Below are 11,691 nucleotides of genomic sequence, written 5' to 3'. Positions count from 1 at the left end.
GATCTGGTTTAGTAGTGGGTAGGGACGGTTGAACTCAATATTTCCCAACCAAGTGATTCTATGGTTCTTTCCCCTTGACACCTGTCCTTGCCAGCCTGGCAGCGAGGCTCACACCAAGGCAGGAGCTGTGCCAGGTTCCCCCGCGCAGCAGGTTTACCCCAGCTGAGGGGACACAGGTGGCTTTCGCAAGCACCCACACAGCAGAGCCTTCCCCGTCCTCCCTCGCAGACCTGCACGGAGGGACAGGGGTAAGGTACAGCCGAGCCACTGCAGCTAGCATGAGGCTGGTACAAGATCTAGTTACTGTGAGAATTAATTGATAAGTTTTGCTGCAGCCAGCTTGTATGTTTAATTATCTTGCAATATAAATCTGTCTTGTATCAAGAGATAATAGGCAGACAATCGCTAGACATAGATGAATAACCTAAAAGAATAAACACTCTCTTAGAGTTGCAAGAATTTATTGATATGCTTAGTTGTCTTATAAGATGTAGCTGGTTTAGGTCAAAAGATAACCTGTCTTAGGGCTGTGAGAATTTATTGATGTCTTTAATTCACTTGTGAGATGTAGTTGTCCTGGGTCAGGACATAGCTTCAAGTACCTGAAGGGGCTACAGGAAAGCTGGGGAGGGACTGTTCACAAAGGCTTGTAGTGATAGGACGAGGGGCAATGGGTATAAACTGGAGAGGGGCAGATTTAGACTAGACATAAGGAATTTCTTCATGATCAGAGTGGTGAGGCACTGGCCCAGGTTGCCCAGAGAAGCTTATGGATGCCCCATCCCTGGAGGTGTTCAAGGCCAGGTTGGATGGGGCTTTGAGCAACTTGATCCAGTGGGAGGTGTCCCTGCCCATCAAGGGGGGTTGGAACTGGAAGGGCTTTGAGGTCCCTCCCAACCCAAACTATTCTACCATTCTAAGTCTCCAGACATGGTTGGATAACCTACAAAAAATAACCATTCCTTGCGGACCTACACGTTTCTTTGCCTAAAACTAGTATGTACCTGCTGCTTTTGTACGATGGGATGTCTTTTTCAGAAGGGCATCCAATTCAGCGCTGAATTGCACAATAAATATATCATTGCCTTTGCCTCAAAGACTTTGTACTTTTCAGTATTTTACCAGTGACTAAGTGTTTCTCACATTACTGTTACAAAAGTGGAATATTTTTATTTAAGCTAAAATCCAAGTAACTGTAGTTAAGACAGAATGTCCTCTGATGGTGTGGTTTTTTTATAGCATGCTTTTTTCAGATAGTGCTTTTCCAGACACTGTTACACCCTGTGTTCAGTGTGATCGGTGCTGAGCAGAGCTGTCTCCTGCAGTCCCCTCTGTTTGCAGTCTTTCCCGGTCTCCAATGCAAGGTCAGGCAGAGCTGCAGCCGGCTCCGAATTACCCAGAGATGCGGCTGTTGTGAAGTTCATGGTAACATTAAAATGAGTCCTTGGAAAGGAACAGAAGATTCACACACACGCGTGAGTAGGAGATGTATCCTGCCCCATCGCCGCACAGATCGATGCAGAGCGGTCCCTCGCCTCCCTTGCCCAGGGCTGCATTAAAATCGTGGGCGCTTTCTAACCCTCCAGAACGATACCTCCTCAGCCCCCCCCGCAGCCCGGCACGCATGCGCCCCTCGCGGCCGCAGCGGTGAAAGGCACGGGCGGGAAAGCACCCCGCTGTCCACGGACCCCTCCGACTGACGCGCTTGCGCATCGCGCGCTCCCCACCGCAGCGGTGAAAGGCACGGGCGGGAAACGCCGCCGCGCATGCGCAGTGCGCGCCCCTCGCGGCCGCAGCAGCGAAAGGCGCGAATACCCCCTCAGCCCCGCCCGGAGCGCATGCGTAGTGCGCACCGCCCCCGCGGTGAAATGCGCGACTCTCCCTTAGCTCCGCCCCGCGCATGTGCAGTGCGTCTCCCGCGGCCCCGAGCGCGGCGTGGCTCTCGCGACACTTGCGCGGCCGCGGACGCCATCCCGCTCGTCCTTGTTGCGCAGGTTCCGATCCCGCCGCCGCCCGGTTGGAAGCGAGGAGGAGGAAGAGGAGGAGGAGCCGCTCCTCCCTTTGAGGCAGAAGCTCCCGCCGGGGCACGTCGAGGAGTGCGCTGGGCCTACGGGTGAGCGAGAGCGGCGCCGCGCGGCCCCAGTGGTGGCGGGGGGGGCTCAGGCGCTGAGGCGGGCGGGTGTCGGTGGTGCCGGGCGCGGCGCGGGGCCAAGGCCGCCCGCGGGAGCCGCGGGGAGGGCGGCGATGGCGGCCGAGTTGGGGGGGGGGGGAGCGCGCCTCAGCCTCGCTTGTGGCGCGGGCGCCATTTTGAGCGGAGGAGGTGAGGGTGGCGGCGGCGCTGCGGGGAGAGCGGGAGCGGGCGGGGGGAGGCGCCGGGGGGGGAGGGAGCGCCGGGGGGCGCCCCCGCGCGAGGGGGGGCGGTGCGGGACGCGCGCGGGGCCGCGGGTGGCGCGAGGCGGGAGCGGGGCCGCCCGGCCCGAGCCGTAAATGGCGGCGGGAGCGGGCGGGGCGCGGGCGGGAGGGCGCTGCCGGGCCGCGCTCAGGCACAGAGACACAGACACCTCTTGCGCGCGCACAGGCACACACCCAGAGACACTCGCACACGCAGAGACAGAGAGACCCCTCTCACACAGACATGCAGAGACAGGCACCGCTCGCGCGCGCACACAGCGACACACATCTCTCGCACAGACACAGAGACACCTCCCACGCGCACACGGACGCACACCCAGAGACGCCTCTCGCCCGCACAGATGCACATACAGAGACACCTCTTGCCTGCGCACATCTTTCATACACGGACACGCGCGCACCCCACATGCACACATATAGACGCATGCTCGTCACCACATAGACCCAGACCTTTCATACACAGGCACGTGCACCCACCACATGCACACACTGACCCCACACACCATCCCACAGAAACGCGTCTCTCATACAGATATGAACACACACCCTCTTCCACCTGCTGCTATGGGTGCTCTCCGTGCCTCCCTTGCACAGACACAAAGGGCAACCACCGAGATGCTCTCACACGCACCCTGATACCAGAAATGCATGCAGATAAGCTCTCTGAGAGTCGTTTTGGAGTTTTAGAGAGAAAGAAAAGAAAGCATCATTTAATTAGCCAGCACTCAAATCTCTGGCTAATTTGAAGCTGGCTCCAGCTCTGCCTGACCTTGCATTTGAGAGGGGGAGAGGCTGCAAATAGAGAGGATTACTGAGGGTGGACCTCATCACAGTTTACTGTTTCTTCACAAGGGAAAGAGGGGGAGCAGGTGCTGAGCCCTTCTTTCTGGTAACCAGCCCCGGGACCAGGGGAGTGTCAGGAAGATGTGCAAGGGAGGTTTAGGTTGGCTATTGGGATAGAGGTCCTTCACTCGCGTGAGTGGTGGAGAACTGGAACAGTCTCCCCAGGGAAGGAGTAGTGGCACCAAGCCTGTCAGTATTCAAGAAGCGTTTGGACAGTGGATTCAGACACACAGTGTGAATGTTGGGGTTGTCCTGTGTGGGGATAGGAGTTGGACTTTATGATCCTTGTGGGTTCCTTCCAACTCGAGTCATTCTATGATTGTATGAGATCATACTTAACACAAGACATAACAGTGTCTGGAAAAACACTATTTGGAAAAATACAGTATTAAAAAAAGTGCTATCGGAGGGACGTTCTGTTTAACTTGCAAAATATACAAATACAGCTACTTGGATGAGCTTTACTGTACTTTAGCTTGAATGAAAATATTCCACTTTTTGTAATAGTAACTACTTCTTGTACGAGCTCCAGGCCCCCCAACCACCGGGGCTTGCCCGGGTAACACCAGCCCCTCAGGGCGAGCCTGCAGCGCCCGCCCTGCCCTGTGCGCGGGAACACATCAAGGGGCTCTGGGAGGGAGGGAAACCCGCAAGGAAACCAGCAGGAGTGCAGCCCGCGTGCTTCATGTGAGACAAAGGGAGGCCTTGTCTCCACGCTGAGGCGTTGCGGGAGTTCCTGTCCCTTCTTCAGTTGTCATGAAGGGGAACAAAATGCCCGCAAAGCCTTGTCAGGATGTGCTGGGTGAACACTGGGGCCCACATGTCGCATGCAGTTCCCGCTCAGCTGGGGGCTGGGTGAGATACAGTGCGATGTTAAATACGGAACAGAAATCAAGCTTGTTCTCCATTACGTTATTAATCTGCAGAAAAACTATGAGCTTCCTTTTGAGGGGAGGGACTTGGGCACATGTGGAATCTCAAAATTCTGCTTTTTTTTGTTGTTGTTGTTTTGTTTTCCTGGTAGATTTTGATTTAAATAAAAAAATGGACTGGACCGGAAAGCATAATGGGCCAAATGATACAACTAATGATGGAACAGTGGTACGACTGCGAGGCCTGCCATTTGGTTGCAGCAAAGAAGAGATTGTTCAGTTTTTCCAAGGTACCTCTCATTCAGTCACAGTGCAGTGACTTGAGTGTCTTTTATCAATGTACTTGAACGTGTAGTAATTGTTAATGGGGTGGGGATGGGGAGGGATTGTGTTAAATTACATAATGTGAAGTAAAAATGTCCTGTAAATGAACTGCAAATAACCATAGATGTCATAGAACACAGTATGTATGTAATTTAGTTGAGACGGTAAAAGTTACGCATATTGGGGTAACCTGAATATTAGCATTTGGATCAGTTAAATTGCTTGACGGGTAGCTGTATGTTCTTCATGTAACTTAGGTTGTTGTATTTTTGCATAGTTTAAACAGAAAAGACATATGGCTAAACCATAAATGTTTAATGAAAGATTATTGGCTTGTATTGTTGGGTGATGGGGAAACAAGGTGGTTTTCTTTTTCGTTGTTGTTGTTTAGATATGCTTTAAGTATTTGCTACAGATGGGAATGTTTCAGCCTTTAACACTGTTCCCCTTGATGGGGTTATTTGTCCTTGGGTTAAAGGGTTGGAAATCGTGCCAAATGGGATAACATTGACGCTGGACTACCAGGGGAGAAGCACAGGGGAGGCCTTCGTGCAGTTTGCTTCAAAGGAGATAGCAGAAAATGCTCTGGGGAAACACAAGGAAAGAATAGGGCACAGGTGGGGATGGAGAGTTTGGGATGGTGTTACATCTTTATTTTTGGGGGTTGTGGGTCAGTAATGCTTTGGGGGGGGCTGGGGACCTTTATATGGAACTGGGTGTTTTTAAGAATTGTTAAAACCGATCCTAAGTTAACTTGGGACATACGGTAGATTTGGGGGGTGGGGGAGACAGTATTGCTCTGGGTAGTTTGCTAAACTCGGAAAATTGTTTGAATTATTCTTGCGTAGGGTAATTTTGTGATAAATGCTGCTATAGCTAGACGTTGTTTTTCAATAGTATGTTTCTCATACTGGAAAAACATGTTTTATGCTTAATTCATACAGCTAGAATTTTGACGTAGTAATTTTTGCCACTGTAAAGCGTGGGGATTTTTTGTACACTTAAGATTCTTGCAGATTTGAGGAGAAACTTAAGTTGTATGGTATCTCTAGCCACTTCTATTGGATTGTTCGTTTAGTTATAGAAAACTTAGTGTGGCCTTTTATGGTATTCACACAGCTTGTGCGTGTATTCTTACTGGTTCCTTGAACATCCTCTTTTATTAGATATATTGAAATCTTCAAAAGTAGTAAGAGTGAAATCAGAGGATTTTCTGACATGCCAAGAAGAATGATGGGACAACAACGACCTGGACCATATGATAGACCATTAGGAGGAAGAGGGGGTTATTATGGAGCTGGGCGTGGAAGTATGTATGACAGAATGCGTCGAGGAGGTGGTGGATATGACGGTGGTATGTCTATCTAATGAATGGAGGTTCTGTTGTCAGTTTCGTGTTCCTGACATCTTTGTCAAGAAATAAAGAAATGGCAATAGCTGCAATGCCTGCTAGGTTTGACACACCTCGCTTCATAACAGTTTTACTTATAATGCATAAAAAAAAATGTGGCTTAGTATTTAAGATTAACGGAAGTAATGAGGAAACTGTATATACAGCTGAATTTGAGCTCTTGCTTGCATGTTTCAGTCTTTTTACTGTACGAAAAGAGTTTTATGTTTGCAGTCTGTTCAGAAATGCAGGTTTAACAGTCTGTAGCGGCTGTTGCAAGCTTCTGCGTGCCCAAAGTCTGAAAAATTGACTCTTGTGCATGGCTTGGTGGATCTCCAGTAGTAACATCATTATTCCTTTCTTTCTCTCCATTGCACAGGATACGGTGGCTTTGACGATTACGGTGGTTATAACAACTATGGCTATGGAAACGATGGCTATGATGACAGAATGAGAGATGGGAGAGGTAAAAACAAAAATTAATGGTTTGTTTAAAAAGATTTTTCTATTATTTGAGTTGTAAGACACAGTCCTTCCAAGGTAGAGGTAATTGCTTTCTTCATTAGGTTATTTATTGAAGAAACAAGGTACAATTAAAAGATGGGGGTGGAAGGGGTGGAGATTGAGGAAGCTCAGGAAAAGGCAAATGTATTGCTTAGAATACTCTCCGGTTAAGTGTTTGGGTTGACAGATGGGAAGGTAACTGCCTTGCGTTTGGTGGCATAAAGCAGGTGCTTTCTGCCAGAGGGTGGTGATGACTGTTGTGGCTTTTCCTGGTGATCTGACAGGTGTGTGTTCTCGTTTGTATTGGTTTTGTGACAGGCATGGGAGGCCATGGCTATGGTGGAGCTGCAGATGCAGGGTCAGGTTTCCATGGCGGCGGTCATTTTGTTCACATGCGAGGACTGCCTTTCCGAGCAACAGAAAATGATATTGCCAATGTAAGTACTGAGGGGAAAAGCACTTCCTAGTACCAGGAGTTTGCATCTTGCTGTCTTTCCTGTTTTAGACTTGGTTAAAGTCCTTGGACAAGTGATAGATAGCTAACTAAAGACATGGCCCTCTATCCAAGTTCTACAAAGCTTAATAGCAAATGAGCCCTTTAGAGATTCAGGCAAGATTACTGAAGTCAGCCAAACTGTATTTAACATCAATCTCCATGGTCTGTTTTCATTTCCAGAAAAGGTGTATTGGTGAGACGAGTTGTTGCAATCGATATCCTCATTTTAAGGCTTCCAGAAGTTTAGCCGAGTATTTACAGTGCTGAAGGCCGTAGGGAGCTGCATTTGCTTTGGAGGGAGCAATGTCCCATTACCTGTGAGAGGTCAGGGTGGCAAAGAAAAGAGCATCTGCACGATTTTAAGAATACGTTTTTGTCGGTGCAGATGTGTTGTATGGGAAAATGTGTTCTTGGGATGTGAGGCATGGTTTAAACATAGCCTTTCTACCAGGGGGCTCCATTCTAGTAGTTGTCCCTGTATATTCTATACGCAGAACTTCATTCTAAGCTTATGCTTGTTTTCTTTGTGTTTGTTTTTTTTTTCTTATTGAGCTATGTTTTCTTCTGTCAGTTCGCTTTGTTTGATTTAAAGACATTTTGAGAACAAGGGCCAAACTTTAGGCTTTGCTATTCAGAGCACGTTCTTGCAAATTGATAAGCAGTGTTTCAGCAGTGTAGCCAAAGGTTTGGGCACACGTACTCTTTGGTGAAGAGGCTGCTGGTCAGAAACACTGCTGGATCTCCAAGTCCTGTAGCAAGGAAGAGCAGTCTTTGAATTGTCTTTGAACTCTTTGCATTCCATAAATATGTCCTTACTTTGGGGAGATCCGTTTGGCTCTGCTTCTTCAAAAACTGAAGTAACTTTTTCCTCTTCCAGGATGACATCATATTAGAACTTGTTGCTTAAAGCAGTGTGTGTGGGCAGGAATTATTGTTCATGTCTTTGCTTTTAAGGAGGCTCCTCAAGCTCTGCAGCAGGAGCTCTTTGAATTGAGTAATAATAAGCAGTAAGCGTAGATTGATCTCATGTTGAAGGTCTACTATCACTAAGAAATACTTTGGGAATTAGTAATTAAATTTATATGGTCGAGTGAGATGAAACAAATGCTGCACTCGACTAATCCCTGGGGTGGAAGGAAAGTACCCATCTTGAATGCTGCATTAATGTGATTTTTTTGTTTTGGTTTGTTCTTAGTTTTTCTCGCCATTGAATCCCATAAGAGTTCACATTGACATTGGGGCAGATGGAAGAGCTACAGGAGAGGCAGATGTGGAATTTGTAACACATGAGGATGCAGTAGCTGCCATGTCTAAGGATAAAAATCACATGCGTGAGTGTTCTGTTCTCTTAAGACTTTCATTGAACAGGATTTAGTGGAGTATATAAGGGTAGACTGGATATAAGGGTTTAAACTGCATTTAACTTGATTTGCTGTGCAGTAAATATACAAGTCGTAAGACTTTGCCATTTCTCACATTCCATGCTCATTTTTGTGGGCTTGTCACTTGTAGGGAGGGGGAGTGGTGTAACTGTGCTTCTGTTCTCTGAAATAAAATACAAAGCAAGGTGCTTTTGTTCCCCACAGAGCATCGATACATTGAACTGTTCCTGAATTCAACTGCTGGAGGTGGTTCTGGCATGGGAGGCTATGGCAGAGATGGAATGGGTATGCATCAGCCCCAGCCTTAGCTGGCACTTTGCTGTGTCTGAAGGAGTTCCAGGCTTGTAACAGTGCATTTCCTGCTTTGCAGATCAAGGTTATGGCTCTGTCGGTAGAATGGGAATGGGTAGCAATTACAGTGGCGGATATGGAACCCCTGATGGCTTAGGCGGATACAGTAAGTAGTTTGTCTGAAGTGTATTTTGTGGGAATGGGTGTTGGGCAGGGAGCAGGCGTTAGGCGGGGAGGAGGGTAGTGGTTTCATTTAAATCGCTTGGGTTTGAGCTTGTGCAGCTACTGCTGCAAATGCCTGTTGAGAGTAACAGTGCTGCAGTTATTGTGGGGTAAGTGGAGTCCTCCTCAGCGACTGCCCCATGCTACCATCACGTCTTTTCTCTTTTTAAGGTATGTATGCGTGACCGTGTGTCAATTGTTTGCAGGTCGTGGCAGTGGAAATAGTGGAGGCTACTATGGGCAAGGCAGTATGGGAGGAGGAGGATGGCGCGGAATGTATTGAGGGGTAGCCTTGCTTCTGCAGAACATCTGGGAAGAAACAGTCTCTGGTCTGCTAGACTTTCTTACAGAATTTAATTTCTTTTGTATTTTAAGAACTTTATAATGACTGAAGGAATGTGTTTTCACAACATTATTTGGTAAGCAACAGATTGTGATGGGAAAATCTGTTTTCTGTAGGTTTTATTTGTTGCATACTCTGACTTTAAATAAATTTTTATATTCAAACCACTGATGTTGATACTTTTTATACTAGTTACTCCTAAGGATGTATTACGTATTCCAGACTGCGGTTGACTAAGATGTTGTACTATGGTTCAATAAAGGTGGTTGTACTGTTACTCCTATGAACACTGATTCAGTTCTATGTACTCTTGGTGTAGTGAAGGAGTTTGAAAAATTCCACTTGTTTAGGGGGAAAACAGTAGATGAATAGATTAGTTTATTTGGTAACAATCTTTCCTAAACCCTTTTGATAAGCTGTATGTAATAACTTCAACGCAGCCTGAAGCTGTGGAGGCTTTAAGTCATTGTTTGGCTTTCTTCCTTGTACTATGAACTCTGTCATTTCAAACGCGCGGCTGCAGCGCGAGCCCTGCCCCAAGTGTCGCTGTTCGGGGCCGGGGAGGCACCTGTGTGCCTGTGCTTCGCTGTTTGGCTCTAGGGACTGCATTTCACACCTGTAACTCGCAAAGCAAACTGAAACACTAGCACAGCTTCTGCCTGACATGAAATAGGTCGAATACTTGTTAATTTGGAGCTACTGAAGTTTTTTTTTTTTTCTTTTTTATTCCACAAAAAACTGTTTTTGGGAAGGGGGGAAATTGGAAGCAAGTTAGGCTTTTTCTTTCATGGAATTACTGTATTTCAATGTGATTCAGGCTTTTTTTGCTGCTCAGAGCTGATTTGTCTGTACTTGTTCAGAACCTGGCGAGCCATTAATGTGGGTGAGCTCAGTAGAAGCCAAGTATCTCTAAACCCCAGTCAGCCCATTGTTAAACAATACACAACCCAGATACGTTGATAAAACTTCTTGTGCATTTGTGACATGTAAGATATGTAAGAAACTATTGTTTGAAGACAGTTACCATAGCTGATGTGTAAAGAAAAAAGGTATTTATTCTTCTGAGCCAGTGTGATCTCCCAAATCAACTGCTTTGTCCTCAATGCCTCCCTGAAAATGTCAAATGTGATCTTGGGTATTGAAAGTCTGTCACCTGTTCTGCTAGTACTGTGTTATCTATGTAATAAATGTCTTCTTGTGGGAGAGGAGAATGGAGTTTATTTCACTAGAGAGCGTGTTTTTGTGTCAAAGTGACTAGAAGTAATCGCTGAAAGGGCAACCGGCGTAGGAAGCTCTCCAAGCAATGGAATATCACGGCCTAGGAAGGGGAGGGAAGATGACTTGAGATCCTTACAGCAGGGATTTTACAGGGCTTTAACTCCCTGCCTTTAAAACATGGTGGGTTCTGGGTCTGACACTGAAAAAGCCTGTGCTTTGTAAAAGTGAGCAGGCCCAGGTGGGAGAAAGTTAATGCAGCTGCAGGAAAAAACACGGTAGAGTGAGGTAGGGGACATCTGTGCTTCATGGAAGCATGTTTTCTGTGGGCACAGCAGCTGGCTGTAGGTACTATCTGCTCCTTGCTCGGGTACTCTGTTGCCTGTTAGAAGAAGGAACACCTGCAGCTGTTCCAGACTGACTGGCCTGGAGCTACGCTTGGAGCTTATCTGGACAACCAAGCAATCTGCCAAAAGGAGGCTGACCAAGGACTTGGTGAATTAAATGCCACTTACAGCAGGGCATCCTTCAAGTCTGCCCCATCCCTTCCACGGCCGCCCTGTGACAAGAACAGTGTTCAGCACCGAACCTTTCGAGTCAGTCAAGCGGTGTTTGTGTTGCAGAGGAGTTGCGCTTGAGAAGAAAACCTGTGCAAAGCAACTGCCCCGTCGGTGAGGAGGGGTTGGATGTAGATGTAGTCGCTGCATAGAGCTGTGCCTCAGGCTGCTGTGGAGCACAGGGCCTGAGTGTGTGTTTGCCTGCTGCTCACAGCTGAAGCGAGCGCTGCAGGCCGAGTGCTCAGAACCCTCCCTTTGCTCAGAGAAGCGGGTGCAGGTGCGGTGAGCGAGCAGCGGGACAGCGAGGAGCAGGTTTTTCTGTGCGCATGTGCCTTTGCCCCTGTTCAGTGTTCAACGCCATTTCCCAAGAACATAAAGCAGGCTGCTCGGACACCGAACGGAGCAGGAACCCCACAGCCCCTCCTGGATGTGCCATGTGAGAGGCGAGTTAGAATCACAGGCTGTCAAAGAACAGGGTTTGACAGGAAGGCAGAAATACAGTGTCTGTGACAGCATGCTCCAAAACCAGCCGAGTCGACCAGGTATGGAGTTTGATGCTAAGGGCAATAAACCCACATAGAACTCAACAGCACTCACCATTTTGGTCGAGGCAGCTTTACAGAGCGAGTAGTAGCAACCTGAATAATTCTGTACTAGTTCAGTGACGTTCCCTCTCTTCGGGACGGCTCTGTTTGTGTGGGAAGAAGACTGCAGTTCAGTAACAGCGATTTCATTTCCCGTCTGTTCCAGCAAGGCGCTATTCTTTTCAAAGACTGAGTCTGCTAAGGTTCATTTTAGTTAGAGTTGCATCATTTCTGAAAAGTCACTTATTGAAGCAGC

The 11,691-nt window shown here is 47.7% G+C and overlaps 1 protein-coding gene across 4 annotated transcripts; it reads left to right on the top strand.

Moving 5' to 3' along the window:
• The first annotated feature begins 1,946 nt into the window (after nt 1-1,946).
• On the top strand, nt 1,947-9,246 carry HNRNPH3 (heterogeneous nuclear ribonucleoprotein H3). 4 transcript variants are annotated; one of them, XM_054070937.1, is made up of 10 exons: nt 1,947-2,113; nt 4,280-4,417; nt 4,930-5,068; nt 5,618-5,760; nt 6,221-6,307; nt 6,664-6,782; nt 8,037-8,172; nt 8,428-8,508; nt 8,594-8,680; nt 8,943-9,246. In XM_054070937.1, exons 2-10 carry the CDS (start codon nt 4,300-4,302, stop codon nt 9,017-9,019), a joined length of 987 nt encoding a protein of 328 aa, XP_053926912.1. In that variant the 5' UTR covers nt 1,947-2,113; nt 4,280-4,299; the 3' UTR covers nt 9,020-9,246. The 4 variants fall into 4 exon arrangements, with proteins under 4 accessions (XP_053926912.1, XP_053926913.1, XP_053926911.1 ...); XM_054070938.1 differs by having other exon boundaries at nt 5,618-5,805; nt 8,908-9,246; XM_054070936.1 differs by having other exon boundaries at nt 1,948-2,113; nt 5,618-5,805.
• Nucleotides 9,247-11,691: the final 2,445 nt, after the last annotated feature.

The sequence above is a fragment of the Cuculus canorus genome, chromosome 7, assembly GCF_017976375.1.
Source record: "Cuculus canorus isolate bCucCan1 chromosome 7, bCucCan1.pri, whole genome shotgun sequence".
Lineage (NCBI taxonomy): Eukaryota > Metazoa > Chordata > Aves > Cuculiformes > Cuculidae > Cuculus > Cuculus canorus.
The sequence above is the reverse complement of the archived record's forward strand: the minus strand, read 5'-3'. Positions and strand labels throughout refer to the sequence as shown.